This window comes from Phoca vitulina, unplaced genomic scaffold (genome assembly GCF_004348235.1).
Source record: "Phoca vitulina isolate PV1807 unplaced genomic scaffold, GSC_HSeal_1.0 scaffold7, whole genome shotgun sequence".
NCBI lineage: Eukaryota > Metazoa > Chordata > Mammalia > Carnivora > Phocidae > Phoca > Phoca vitulina.
The window spans coordinates 41,183,305-41,198,596 of record NW_022589710.1 but is presented as its reverse complement, the minus strand read 5'-3'; the positions used below and the strand labels follow the sequence as shown (position 1 = coordinate 41,198,596).

Here is a 15,292-nt window from a genome sequence, read left to right as displayed (position 1 = left end):
CTTGTTAACTGCCCGTGTGACCTTGGGTAGATTCCTTGACCCTTATTTTCCTTACCTGTGAAATCAAAGGGTGGCTAGATGTCCCTGACAGTCCTTCCAATGCCTACAATCCACGCCAACATCTAAAGTCAAGCAGCTTGCAGGGCCCTGTGCCCCATATACTAACGACAGAGGCAGAGCCCTGTCTTCCTTGAGTCCATACCTCATGGTTCCCTGGCGTGTCCTCTGTCCCCGTAAATCTAGCCCCTAACACAATGCCGAATGCAGGGGCATCGCCCATGACTGTGTTACGTGAGCTGATACCCCACGTGATGGTTACAATCAGGCATCTACCCTCAGCAGCTTCCCAGGATGCCAAGGTTCCCTGGGCAGATCATCATGGGATAGCAAACTCCCCTTAACGGAAAAAAATGATCCAAAGGGAACAGCAAACCCACTGAGTAAGTATCAGGACCAATAGGCCCTTATTCAGGCCCCAGCAGATGAGGAACGTGAAGCCCAGAGGAGTGAGGTGACCTGTCCAAGGCCACACAGCCCGTTCACGGCAAAGCCCCTGCCTCTCCTTCCTGAGCTCGGCCTGGGGCCCCACCTGCCTTTTGGACACATGGGGGGGGAGGGAGGAGCCTCCGCGTCTCAGGCTCCCTGCAGCTCCCACCGTCTCTCCCTTTTCCAGACATGTTTGCCAGCAAAGCCGCCGCCATCCAGGACACGTACTCGGACGCCTCCATCGGCAACGTCACGGGCAGCAACGCCATCAACGTCTTCCTGGGCATCGGCCTGGCCTGGTCCGTGGCCGCCATCTACTGGGCCCTGCAGGGACAGGAGTTCTACGTGTCCGCCGGCACGCTGGCCTTCTCGGTCACCCTCTTCACCATCTTCGCGTTCGTGTGCATCAGCGTGCTCTTGTACCGCCGGCGGCCGCACCTGGGCGGGGAGCTGGGCGGCCCTCGCGGCTGCAAGCTGGCCACGACGTGGCTCTTCGTGAGCCTGTGGCTCCTGTACATACTCTTTGCCACGCTGGAGGCCTACTGCTACATCAGGGGCTTCTGAGCCACGCGCGGGGCCCCCGCAGCACACGCCTCGGACTTGCCTAAGGGAAGGGCGCTTTGCCACCGCGGCCTCGCCGGGGAGCAGCCCGCGGAGGCGGCGTCAGGACTCGAGCCCCGGGACCCCCTCCCCGCCGACCTGCCCTCCCCCCGCCCCCCGCAGTGGGACTGAAAGGGCAGAGTCTTAACCAATCAGAGTGGAGGAAACACCCACTTCACGAAGTATTTAATTCAGTACAAACCCCGACAGCAACAATCCACCTCCCCCGCATCTCCCCACCCATGTCCCTGACCCACAGCGGAGGTCAGACCCTTCCGCCGCCCGCCGTCCCAATATTCCTTTGCTTCCTCTGCTTCCCTGGGGGCAGGGCTTCCGCTGTCTGTCGGCTTGGCCACCTCCGCACCCTCTCCCGCAGCTGGCGAGGGCGGAAGTGAGTCCTCCCCTCCCACCCCACCCCCAGGCCGCTGTCGTCGTGGCCATTACTGTGCTCGCTTTCCCATCAGGTGTCCTCATTGTTTGTTCCTTTTGTCTTTTCTTTCTGAAGTCAGTTAACAAAGGTGCTGTGAGGGAACCCAAGGCGGGAGCGGACAGGTAGAGGCAGGACGCTCAGCCGCACCCCCTCCCCCTCTCCCCCTCTCCCCCCCCCCTCTCCCCTCTCCCCCTGTCCCCCTCCCTCCTCTCTCCCCTCCCCATCCCCTTCTCCCCCTACCCCTCTCCCCCTACCCCCTCTCCCTGGAAACAGCTGTCTCTTGGCCCCAGCCCATCCTGCACCCCGCCCCCCAGTCCGCTTTTCTTCTCAGTGGGAGAGGGATGTTGTTCGGGTGGTAGTGTGTTTGCACACTCACGAGGAGCGCTGAAGAACCAGGGTTAGTGCTGGGGCAGGAGGAGCTTTATATGCTTATGTCGACATCCAGTTTAAAACAAAAGGTCATGGTTCCCTTCCGTGCCCTTTCCAGTTTATTCCGTCTGTCTGGCTGTGGCCGTGTCTATACGTTTATCCTTCCGCAGGAAGACCCCCCAAGTGGGAGATAGGGGACAGAAATAGGATTGGTACCTGATGACAAAGGGCAGCTGGGGAGACAAAAGCATAGATGGCTTCTTGAGTATCTTTGGCTTCCTATCTGAGGCCGAGGACAAGAGCTGTCCACCTCGTGAGGTCTTTGAGGGGAAAGATTGTATTTAAAATGTCAGTGCTTCGGAGAAATGTCAGCTTCACCACCCCCTCACTTCCTAATGCGCCACACGAAGAGGTCTGACTGTATTTCTGGAGGTAATGCAAAAACTGAGAGGTTGATAACGAAAACCAGGGGCTCCTTCCACCTCTCCTGGACCCTCAGGTCACGTTCGAAAGCATTTTCACAAGGTACGAACTGGAATTTCTCATCTCCCACATTCCTGCTTGTTTTTAAACCTCATGAAGCTCTTTTTCCAGCCTGTGGGCTATTTCTTGCCCCAGTAAAGAGGAATCTTAGTTGCTATGATCCCACGGAGCCTGGGTTTATAGAAAAAGAGATTGCCATGGCCTACAGACCGTTTCCCAACAAATTTGGAAAGGCCTTGGCTTTAAAACACACACGCTTGTGCGCGCACACGCACACACACAAACACACAGTCATCACAAAACTGCCCACAGATCTTTAGGCTTTCTGCATTGACATAAATACATTTTTTAAGGGAAAAAAAGAGAAATTAAAAAACACCTGTTTAATTTTAAACACATTTTTTTAAGAAAAAAATAACTAAAAAAGAAACAGTGCTCATGTCATAAGCTATGTTGACAGTTGCCCGTGGAAATGTTGGGTTGGTTTAAAAAAAAATAAAAGCTATACTTATATCTCTCTAAATACAGCTTACTTCTTCCATGTTTCTTCAGGAAAAGGTCCAGGGGGCCAGCTGGGGTTTCTTCTGGAGCAGATGCGGTTAAGGTGAAAGTGTCGTCTCCTATTTGTATCTCCTGTCTGCATCTGCATCCCCTCAGATGCCAGTGCTCCAGACCCAGTATTTTTAAAGCAAAAAGAATACTTTGGGGAAATGCCGCCCATCAAAAGCTGGACGCCGGGACGCTGGAGGACCGAAGCAGCAGAGCTGCGGGGATTAGGGGAAAGAGGCTTTCGTATCAGAAAGGCGCGGTGGGGCAGGAGTCCCGCCAGGCAAACAGGGCCCTGCAGCTCTTACCAGTAGGCACGTCCGTTCGTTCGTTGACTCATCATCCATGCGACAAGTGGATTTTGAACGCCGTCGATGCATTGAGCTACAGTCTGGTGATATAAGGAAGACCTCAAGCAACTCACAGTCCAGAGGGGGAGGTAACACTTTCTTAACCAAGGCTCTCTTGGTTCCAAGAAACAGAAACCCATTAACCTACCCCAAGAAGTAGGGGGGAGCAATGCGGCAAAGGCCTGGTGGGGGGTTCCTGTGGAACCCCAGACAGAAGGCACAACTGGCCATAGGAGCCTGTCAGTCTGCTCTCCCTCTCCCCCAAACGGCATAGTCCCCCCAGTCCTCCCAGTCTCCCCTCAGAGCAGGCCCCTTCCTCTCCCTCCCAAGATGCTCCCTCCACTCTGCTTGTCTGACACGTGGCTGAGCACAGCCCTGTCACCACGGCAAGACTGCACAGCGCCATTCCCACAACTGCCTGGGACGTCCCTCTTCTCTGAGTGGATTCTCAATGGAGAGAATGTGACCAATCTCCCATCCCCAAAGGGCCATTCCCGAAAGGCAGAATCCTCTGTTGGAGGCTGTGTCTGGCGGCTGGGCTACCCGTGGATCGGTAACTGTCTGAACTCCCGGTCTGAACAACTCAGGAAAGAGAGGGGTGACATTATATGTACTATTGCCCTTCCCAAAAAGCCAAGTGTTGGGAAGGAGCCTATGAAGCATATGAACCACCAAGGTACAGATAAAATTTACAGCTCTATGTCACGAGTGCTCTAAGAATGCCATAAAGAGGTGCCACGGGAAACACTAACTCAGCCTGGAAGCATCGGGACAAACAGAGCATGTAACATTTAAGCAGGATCTCGAAGGAAGAATCTTTTGATGAGGGGGCTTGGTAAGAGGGCTAAAACAGGATATGGTGTCGTCCTGGAATAACGATGGTTGGCGTGGTGGAGTATAGAGTTCAAGGGGACAGAGAACAACACAAAAAAGTAGACAAGGAGAAGGGTTTGGCTAACAAGCTCATTTAGTTCTTTGCCAGACACTAAGATGAAAATGAAAAATGCCCTTTAGCTGATTACATGGTAGATGCCAAGTCATGAAAGCCATTTGGACCTATAATTCCCCCTTTTTGAGTCATTTCTGGATTATGTAGATGTTAGGCTTTGTCAAGGGAGAAGCTAGGATGAACCAGCGAGAACAGGAAAGAGGGTTGAGAAGAAGAGCCTGGGAACCTGAAGACCTGGGTGCTGGTCTGGAGGCCGCCATTACTTAGTTCTGTGGACCTGCACTGCTCCATCTCTGCTCTGGATCAGTGTCCTGAACTACAAATAAGCTCTTGAATGGCCTTGGAGGCCTATTACTTCTATCTTCCACTCTGGCATTCTGGAATACATGTACAAAAGTGACATGTGCACGTGCATGCTTGTATATGTGTGTGTGTGTGTGTGTGTGTGTGTAACAGCAAACTGCCTATCAACCTCAACCTGACAGGGCGTTGCAGATGTCCTTTGGGAATTCCTTGGCCCTGCTGTCTGTGTGTTAGTGTGAAAAAAGACATTGCTAGCCTTTCGCACATGTTCATTTTCAGTACTTTTTACTGACTCAGCCACACACATTCTCATTCCCTTGATTCATTTATTACCGAGGCTAATATTAGCTGCTATAATAAATAAACCCCAGGACCACAGAGGCTTTGCAAGATGAAAGTTTGTTCCTCACTCTTGCAATAATCCAGTGAGGATGTTCTCAGCTTTCTTCCACACGAGGATTCAGGAACTCCATTTCCTTCCATTTTGCGGTTCTGCCACTCTCTGAGGCCTTGGAGTGCTCTTCATTCAGTGGCAGACGGGAAGAAAATTAAAGAAGGCACACGCACTTCTCACCGCCTTGGCTCTGAAGTGAGACGCATTACTTTTGCTTCTGTTCCATTAGTAAGCGCTAATCGCTTTATCCTACCCAAAGGCAAAGGAGACTGGAAATTACAAACCTGGCTGGGCAGACACTTCCCAGTGTCCACTCTATTTTACAAGAAAAGGAACTTTTTATGAATGTGTGCTTCCACCATAACCCCTTTGTGATTAAAGATAGATATTTTTAATATCAATGACCAAGAGCAGTCTGACCTATGTCTATGTGAGGTTTTAGGGGTTATAAAAAGCCTTGTATATACATGTATTTGAGTTGGAGAAGAACCACAGAGGTAGATATTATTCTTATTTTATCACTGAAGTCCTGAGTGGCTAAATTATTGCCAAGAGCATGTAGATCTTAGAGGCAGGACACAAGTACAAGTCTTCTGACTCCAAATCTAAGCTCTTCCCAGAATATCATGGCCTCTGATGACAAACACTAGAACAAAGGATGAGGACCCCAGGAGGCAGATCTAGCCAGTGAAGGAGCCCCTTGGAAGCAGCCAGGGGGGAAGGCAGAAGAAACCAGCCAGCAACTGGCCCTCTCATCCACCTTCAGTTTCCTCCTCCTCCCCTTTGTCTCCATCCTTGCTGAGCAAGGAGCTTCCTCTAGAGGCAGCTGAATGGACTGATGTAGTAAGAGCCAAACTGGTAGAAATTCCCAAAGGGGAAATTACACAATGGTAAAGTGATCTGGGTTGAGGAGTCTAACTACTATTAATGATGGAGAATTACCTGGCCCCAGGGAGGTGGTGATTCAAAAGACATCTTCTTGGGTAAGAGTATCCCAAAAAGATTCCTGGAAACTGCCCTAGTAGGTAAATCATGTGACATTTATGACATTTTCAGAAGAGAAGAGGGGATCAAACTGTCTTTATAAGAAATTAGATTAGCCTTTACTCATAAACTCAAAGTGAATTCATCATTCTTTCTTAAATATCTGGAAAGGAGGTGACCCAAGGGAAACTCTTCTGGTGCCTCAAAATCCTTAGATTTTGATTTCTATCTAGTCTTAGTCCTTTTTCCTGTGTCTCAGGTTCTTCCTGACCACATCAGCACAGCTGGTTGTCACTCCATTTCTTCCTAATCCCCTTTATTAGAACTGCACATTACATGAATGGGGTAGTTCTACATTATGTGGTAACTATTTGCTCTTCTGCTATGATCAACGCCTCTGGCTTGGATCCTCGTTCAATCAATTTCTCTTTCCATGACCATAGGGCAGCAGTTAAAACCTGGTGGCCAGGAAGCTTGATGTGTTTGATCAGTGAAGTGTTTTTTTAATGGAATAATTGTTAATGTTTTGAAATGAAAATATTTTGTGTAAAAATGTGGACTTTGGTTTCTTTGGCCATACTGTATGGGCATTCCCATGTGACAACAATCCAAAGGAGCTGATAAGTGACCACCTCGTATAGAGAGGGTTTATGTTCTCAGTTCACTAGAGCCCCTACCCAGCCCACCTCTCTCATTCACATGACCCACCTGGCTCCTGGAACCATTTGTGCATGTGACACCTGCTGTGGGGTCAAGACTTCAAGTACTTGCATTTTGTCTTTTCACATATTGGTGCTACAATTTCTACCATTTTGATGGTAGACTCTCAGCCAGCATCTCATCTGGATGAGGTTCTTCACTTGGTGGGATGACTCAAGCCTTCCTTCCCATAAAATCTGAATTCTTGGTGCATTGCTCTAGTTTTTTATGACCAGTTCTTTCAGGCAAGGGACTATGAAGAGGCACTCCCAATGAATCCCCAGATTCCAAACATAGTTCTTCTTTATCTCATTGTGTAGCAACAACCCAATTTCCCCCAAGTAATTAGGATAATCACCTCACCAGTGCAGTGATCTTCTTCTCTGCTTATTGGTTTATTGGCATAAAGTGCCCCAAATGAGCAGGGGGCAGGCTCAGCTTCCAAGCCTTCAGAACCATAACTTTGTTCTCTGGTGGATGCATTTCTCCCTTGGGCATTAGGGCCTCCAAACCTGCTGACCCCAAGGTTGTTGGGACAAAAAACAAAACTCTTCAAGGGGTTTATTAGGCATAATAATGAGAAGGATCACCTCCCCCATCTCTACCTTTTGGTCTCCAGACCTATGTATTCGGTTTAGGGGCAGTCAGCACTCTATGCTGATCTCCACTTTAAAGCATAAGTGCACTCAGTAGGATAGTATCCCAACTTAAGGCATTATCTCCTAGCTGGTACTGTATTTGAGCCTACATCAGGTCATTCCAATATTATCTCAAGCCAGCTGCCTTTGAGTAATGGGAAATGTGCTAAGACTAGTGCCTCTGATCAGAGACAATATTGTGAAAAATATCATGGCAATGGATAAGGCATGCTGAAGTCCACGAATGGAGATGTTAGCAGAACCCCTATGGGTAAATCCACACCCAGAATTTGTGTCCCTTCCCTGTGAAGACTAACTGCTACCTCCTCCATGATGGGAATGATCCAATGTAATCAACCTAATACCAAGTAACTGGCTGATCGTTGTGGTACACAGTACCATATGAAGGGCTTATCAGTTACTATTAGCAGGTTGTCTATTCATCCATGGATGAGCCAGATGAACCTTGTTGATGGGACCAATGTACTCAAGCTCAACCGTAGTCTCCATCTCTGTTGCCAAGGCCATTTTATACATGGTCCACTGAACAAACATCAGAGTGACTAGGGAAAAGGCCAACTAAGAGCCACAGCATGAGTCAATTTGTCCATTTGATTACTGAGAGCCTCCACCACCATGATTGGTTTTAGGATGGCATTCATGTAAAACACTAGTATCTTTCAAAGCCTCAATGATCCAGTCACCCATTATCCACTGCAGTCAGTGTAGATCCATAGTTGAGGCCAAAGCGGACAATCACATATACTGCCTCATGTTCTGTCCCTGGGAGGATTTCCATTCACCACAGTCTTTGAGGACCACCCAAGTGGGGCTGTAGCATGACGCTGTCCTCTTCCGGCTGGCGCTGGCACACTGTGCAGATCCACTCCCGAACTGGGTTTGTGTTTTTTCCTCATTTATTAACTGATCACAGGGACTTCTCTTTGAAACCGTAGTGTGCTGGAAGGATGGACAGCAAAGCTGCAGGTACTGGAGGCTAAGTCACCTGTTCTTGCAGCTTACTGGCACTGCCTTGACCTCACTGGTCTGGGTTCAATATCTGTACCTTCCATTTTATAATGGAATGCTGCCTTACAAGTCTTAATTGTATAGATTTTTGGGTAAGGCACCAGTTCTCCATGGGTAATTTAAGTCACATGTCACTTGGTTTCTTCCCCACCTGTGTCCTCAAGAGAACTAATAGTATTGAGCATTTACTTAACATAGTGACTTGGGCTTGGTCCATAACCTGTCCTCCCAGTGCCTACAGGAGAGGAGGGACTACTTTAGAGTTTCCTGGGGGTACTTCCACTTGTCCATGTGCGTATTCACAGCTTTTAATTTGTCTTTTTCTCCTATGTATGATGTCTAAGGTCATACAAAGAATCAAGTGACTCCACACTTTTTATAATCACTGTTATTGCCTTGTTGCCTGGGTGCTAGAACCACTTGATCTCCCAACACCTTGCCCTCCACATTTTACCATGCTACCCTCAGTGATAATTTGAGTTATCATGATGCCACCATCTACCATGAGCTACCATTGTCCCCTCTGCCCTCATCAAGGAAGTTATCCTTGGGCTGCTCACACATGACCAACCTAAACCCAGAGTCCCATCGTATGAGTTTGTTTCCTGGGGCCACTTCCACCATCAATTCTGTATCAGTCAGAATCCCAATAGAAGCAAATGGAACACGGAAATCACGATAATCCAAAGGTGTGGACAGTGTTGGAAATCCAGGACCAGCAGCAGCGGAGCTGTTACCTCCTCTTGGCACACGTTTTGGGGGAGAAGAGGTTTTTGGAACTGAGAAGGAGAGTCATGTAGATAAGCCTCTTAGAGGGGAGTGGTTTCAGTTGAAAAACACAACCAGCCCAAGTCAACCGCATCGGAAGAACCAGAAGAATAATTGCCTTCTCCTCCTTCCCTTCCTACTCCCCATCCTCATTTCCTGCTGGACTCCTGGTTATCCAGAGGGGAGAGGAGCTCCAGTGACGGAGTTCATACAAGCCAGCCTCCCGTGGCAGAGCAGACAGTGGGTGGAGAAGGGGAAAGAATACAACCAGAGAGTCAGGCAGGCAATTTCTGGCATACCATATAGAGTTCTTGCAATGATTTTATGAGAGAACGAACCTAGCAAAGTGCCTGATGGATAGTAAGCACTCACAGGTGAAAACACCGAGGAGGCCCAGAGAGGTGATGCTACCTGCTCAAGGACACACAGCTAGTTCATAACAAAGTCAGGTGGGGACTCCCATACTTGAAGCTCTCTCCCCTGCCCCTTCTTGCCCTGAAAGTCCACATGGCTTTGCTACTGACATTAAGTTGTCCCTTCACCCTTAGCTTCTCCTCAAGGAGTTAACTTCCTATAATACAGCCCCTCATTACATACTTTTGCAATGGAAAGCACATCTCATCATGCTATTTCTACCTTATTTCACTGCCTCAGCAAATTATCTCATTAATCTCCTCCCTAAACATCTTACATTTTAGATACTGACATTATGTACTACTCAACATCGCAGTAGACACACTCCTTTTTCCATGGATAATGGGACTTTTCCATTCATGTACATCATACCTCTCTTTAGATTATCATATTAAGTGCTTTTAAGAATACTATATTAAGGGTCACAAAAAATGGATTTTAATTCTGGCTCTTCCACAAGCTGGGTGTCTGATCTGGAAGAGGCCACTTCACTTACTTGGTCTTGCATTTTTCATGCATAAACATTAGAGCAGGTGATTTTCCAGGTTCCTCCCAGCACCAAAGTTCACTGATGATGCAGACGAAGCGGGGTGGGGAGGAGGGCTCACAGAGAATAAGCCCCAGCTTTGTACCAGGCTCTGTGCCCTGTACTTTACCTCATGATCTCACTGAATCACCATGGCCACCCTGTGTGAAAGGATTATTATCCCCATTTAACAGGTGAAGGAACTGAGACTCAGAGCAGACAAGTGATTTGCCCAGAGTCACCCAAATACTTCTTAGCAGCACCAGAATGTATACTGGAATCCAGCTGATACTAGAAACCTAACTCTAAACCAATGATTCCCAAAGTATAGTTCCAGGTGAGCAACAAGAGCATCACCTGGGAATTTATTATAAATGCAAATTCTCAGGCTCCACCCTGACTCCTGACCACTAGGGATGGGTCCCAGCAAACTGTGGTTAACAAGCCCACCAAGTGAATCTGGTGCCTGTTTAAAGGTGAAGTCCAATGTTTCAAACCATTATGCTCTACTGTTCCCCCTCCTAATTCTCTCATCATATACATCTCATTACATGCTCAAATAGGCAGATAGCAATACTGCTCTGTAAACACAGCCTCTGTGTCTTCCTGTTCATGTCTCCAATTTTACCTTCAAATGTGCTGATTGCATAATTCTTCCCATGTAAACATCTCAGTATCTCTCATACACCCTTTAAATGCTTTACTATAATTGCCCTCATTCAGGTTTGCAAGATATTCTAAGCCTTAAGGTGGTGGCTCCAGTCTAGCCGAAGGAGCAGACATGAGTGATTATACCCAGGGTAGGAGGCAGGACCATCAGATTCTAAAGCAGCACATAATGAACAAAGAAGGTGGGGATTTTTCCATACAGAAGTGATGCTTGGGTAGAGTTTCAAACATAAACAAGAAGAATAATTATTGTTATTGTGGGGATATTTTTGTTTGAATCTTAGTTCTTTTTTTAAAAAAAAAACCAAACAAAAAGAAAATCTTTTCACCAACTCAAAGATTTTAGTTAACTGCCCCCCGCCATGATAAATTAAGAAAAGACCTTAAAATAGAGACTCCAGTTTTAACCAACTCCCTTCTGAAAGCTCAGGGCTTTCAGGTAAGAACGGGGTGGTTTGGGAGCATTCAGGAGGAAGCATTGACAATCACATGGGGTGAACCAAGTTTTGAAGGATGAGGCATCATGGGCCATAAAGACAGATGAGCGCCCCTTCCAGGCAGTTTAGCAATGCTGTAGGGAGAAGCGATTGAGAGCAGAGAGTGGTTCATTTGTGAAGCTCTGGGTTCAAGTCCTGCTCTCATATGACTAGCAGAGTGACCTTGACTATGTCTTGTGTTTTTCACTCAGTTACATAATTAAGATACTACTTTAGAGTTGGGGGGGGTCGATAAAATACATAACTGCTGTAATTTATGCATCACACCATGTAGTGGATTTGTGATTATTTATGTTGTTATTGGCATTGCTGTTGTTCCAGGAGGAGACATAAAATGTGAAAGCTTTGAGTAGCAGGTGGGACAGAGCATTGTCACTTATATGACTTGCAGAGTGCGAGGGATGTGCAAACAGCAGGGTTAACTGGACACACGCCAGGACAGCATGGCAATATCACAACAATGGGATTGTCTGTTTTTGCAGGAAAGTGTACATGGGACGAGGGGCTGAAGATCACGACCAGACCAAGAAGTTTAGTTTCTTGGTCTAAACTGAGGCAACTGGATTTATCCCAGAAGCTATTGTATTAGCCACCATAACAAAAGACCACAGGCAGGTGGCTAAACAACAGAAATTTATCTTCTCCCAGTTCTATAAGCTAGACATTCACGGTCAAGGTGCCATCAGGGTTGGTTTCTGGTTTGGCCTCTCTTCCTGGCTTGCAAATGGCCACTTTCTCCTTGTGTATAAGTGGGCTTTTCTCTGCACAGACACATTCTCTGGTGTCTCCTCCTCTTTTTTTTTCTTTTTGAAGATTTTATTCATTTATTTGACAGAGAAAGAGAGAGAACACAAGCAAGGGTAGCAGGAGAGGGAGAAGCAGGCTCCCTGCTGAGCAGGGAGCCCAACGTGGGACTCAATCCCAGAACCCTGAGATCATGACCTGAGCCGAAGGCAGACGCTTCACTGACTGAGCCACCCAGGTGCCCCATCTCCTCCTCTTCTTATAAGGACACCAGTCCTATTGGATCACCTTTCTGACCTCATTTACCCTTAAGTACCTCCTTTAAGGGACCATCTCCAAATACAGTCAGAGTGGAAGTTAGGGCTTCAATACATGAATGTTGGGGGACATGATTCACTGCCGCTCCCACCGAGGGACTCTAAGAAGGAGAGTACCACGGTCTGATTTGCCTTTCACTTAACTCCGTCCCAGCCGTCTGCATTGTGGGTGGTTGAGGTGGGGTGTGGGTAGAGACCAGAGCACATTCACAGCTATGGACTCTTGCAGGAGGCTGATGGAATGGTGGCCGTGCAGGTGGAAAGCAGAGCACAGAGAATTAGGAGGGGGACTTACAGGACATGGTGACTGCCAGGAGGGACACGGAGGGAAGGACGGTGAAGGGAGGAGGCACGGAGGGCTCCGGGTTTCCAGGCTTGGGGAGGGGCTGGCTGGTGTGCCCAGCACTGATGAGGGGGGGTGGGGGTGATGGGTCCAGTTTTAGGGATGCTGAGTTGTTGGGCTGGGGGCACCCAAGGGGAAGCGTCCAGGAGCCCAGACTCTGCAGACACCCGGGCTGGGGTCTCAGTAGCAGATTTCGAGTGCAGTCTCAAGCCTCCTGAGCATCTATTCTGGACTGAAAATAGCCCACACACTGCCCTGCAAACCTTCTAGTCACAAATGTGAAAACCTCAAACACCAACAGCCTTGCAGAGACGTGTTAGCCTATTTCTAGTTTGTTTTTCCAGTTTGAGGTGCCTCCTTCCTCCCACCCCTCTTCCTCCACCCCCACCACGCCTTTTATCCCCCCCTCCCATGCTTTTCCCCTGGAGCCAGTCCATGAGCCTCCCTCAGCCTCTCCTCTGATCACTTCCTGCCTTTCTTCTCCCTCCCCCTGCCCCCCTCTACCTCTTCCTCCACCTGCCTCTTATCTCCCCCCTAAACATGCACATCTCAGTTCTTTATTTTCTTCTTCCTTTCTTGCTAATTGGCCCCATCATGTGGATCCCCTCCATCATGTGGATCCCCTCCAAGGGGGCCTTCCCACACCTGCCCCATTTGCTGAAGGTGTATTTTCCACGTCTCCCCTTGGGGCACTAGCCCCTCTTCCCTCGGGGCCCTCAGCCTGTCTGGACCCCTCCCTCTCCTTGTGTGTCTCCCCCTTCCCTGAATCACAGCAGCCTTCCATGCAAGGCCGGCTGAGCTGTGCGAAGTAGAGCACAGAGTCTGGCCAGAAAGAATCTAGGTCTGTGAGCGCAAAGGGAGCCACCCAAAGCCAAACGTGGTGGCTCAGTGGCTAAACCACAGAAGCCGATCTTCTGACTCTCAGTCCAAGACTTGTCCTGAGACACCCGGGAATTGACATCACAGGTGTCTAGGGCCACACAGACCCCTACTCTCTCTCCTCAGCCGGGCTCCTGCTGCGGCCCCCGGGCCTCCTCACCATCTCCTGCCGATGCCCCTCCACCCTCCCCGAGGCCCTCCCTGAGGATAATGCCGCAGAGCTTCCCCGCCCTCGGGCAGCCAGCCTGTGGTCCTGCTCTGCTCTTGGCGCCGTCCTGGTCCCCGCTAGGCCCCTTCCACGCCCACTCAAGGGTTTTGAAGGGACTTGTGTTCAGGGAGATCAACTCAACATCCTGGAGTCAGCTCTGCTCAGCCCAGCGTAGCTCCGGATCTCAAGAAGGCAGAGCTCCCACCTTTAACAGGGAGGAGGTAGGCGGTGGGAAAGAACTGCTAAACACTGGGCAGTGGGGAGCATGAGGAAACTGCAAGGACTGGCGTTTCCACTTGCAGTTACAGGTCACACGTCTGAAAAGGCCCCCCTTGAAGAGATCCCACTTCCACCTTTTGCCAGCGTGGCAGGGGTTCCTGGTGGGAAGTTAGACCATGTTTTTATACAGCACAGAGGGCTGCGTGAGGAGTGAAGACGAGTGCTTCCCCAGGGGTCCTACCTGGCACTGGGGTAGATGCCCCAAGGACAGACCCATCTGCGGCAGCAGGCCGCAGGGTTCTCAGATGGTGGGCACCCCGGGGGCCCCTGGTCCTGGGGCTGGAGCTACTGGGGGTTTCTCTCTGGGATCAACCTCCCTTGCATCTATCACTAAACCCACCATAACAGTGCTTTGAGGGGGGACATTTTATTTCCCCAGAATTCATGATTAGGGCCCCAAACTAAGAAAAAAGGTGCTAAGTATCCCATATCCCAAAGAGCAACAGTCGGAGCCTGCTGCCCTCCCCAAGGAGAGCACGATGCTTGAAGCAGCTCTGCAACTAGTCACCCTTCCCCGTTCCAATCCATAGAAGGGTGAAGGAAGAGAGAGGAGGGGCAGAGTCGGAATCCCTGCGTTGCTTCCTCTCCTCCTCCTTGCAGCTGGAGAAGCAGGGAGACTCCCGGGGAATTGCTCCTGGAGAGTTAGGCCAGCTCCCGGCCGGACACCTCGTTTTGCCGTCAGATGGCTGCGATGGAACAGCCTTGCTCAGCCTTGCAGCCAGGCAGGGGGGAGGCGGGGGGAGAGGCAGAGCCAAGACAGGAGGCACCGAGGATCAACGTGCTCCGGCGCAATGAGGTGTGAGTTTCCCACGGGACACCCCAGAAGGGAGCCAGGCACGAGCCATGTCACAGACACAAACCCGCAGGCAGGCTCCTGAGAACGAAGTGGACATGGGGTACCCTGGGGTGGGGAGGTGCCGAAGAGGTCCAGCCAGGGCTGCCTTTCCCACAGAAAGGCCCTGTGCAGTGGGGAGGCCCCCACGCTAGGACCTGACAGGGGCCCCCTCCAACAGCCAGCATTGGGGCACCCACCACACGGCGGGGGAGGCAACCCGCACTAGCCTGAGAGGCCTCCAGCACGAACAGAGGAAGACAGCTTTGTCTGCTAAGGAGCCCTCCTGGGTCTCCTCTCCGCCCCCCACTACCCCATCACTCGGAGAAAGCAGAGGGTCGTGGTCTCAGAGCCTGACCCGCCCCCTGCAGTCAGGGTGCCCATCAAGAGGGTGCCCATCAAGATGGTGCCAGGGCAGTGGGGTGGGGGGCGGGGAGCGGGATCTAAATCAAGCTGGAGATTGAGGTTTTGTAATGGGCGGAACTGAGCTTATAAATAAGAGAAGTAGCCAGGAAGTTGTCATAAGGGATCCACGGCACAGGGGAAGGAAGGCACA

General features: G+C 49.9%; 1 protein-coding gene across 4 annotated transcripts in view; it reads left to right on the top strand.

The window, feature by feature from the left end:
- The window catches only part of SLC8A3 (solute carrier family 8 member A3), a 134,178-nt gene extending 132,994 nt beyond the window's left edge, over positions 1-1,184 (top strand). For all 4 annotated transcript variants that reach the window (XM_032405430.1, XM_032405429.1, XM_032405427.1 and 1 more), the window contains one exon: positions 674-1,184. In XM_032405430.1, coding sequence (XP_032261321.1) covers positions 674-1,050 — 377 coding nt within the window. In that variant the 3' untranslated portion in view covers positions 1,051-1,184. The remainder of the gene's footprint in view (positions 1-673) is intronic.
- The last annotated feature ends 14,108 nt before the right edge of the window (positions 1,185-15,292 follow it).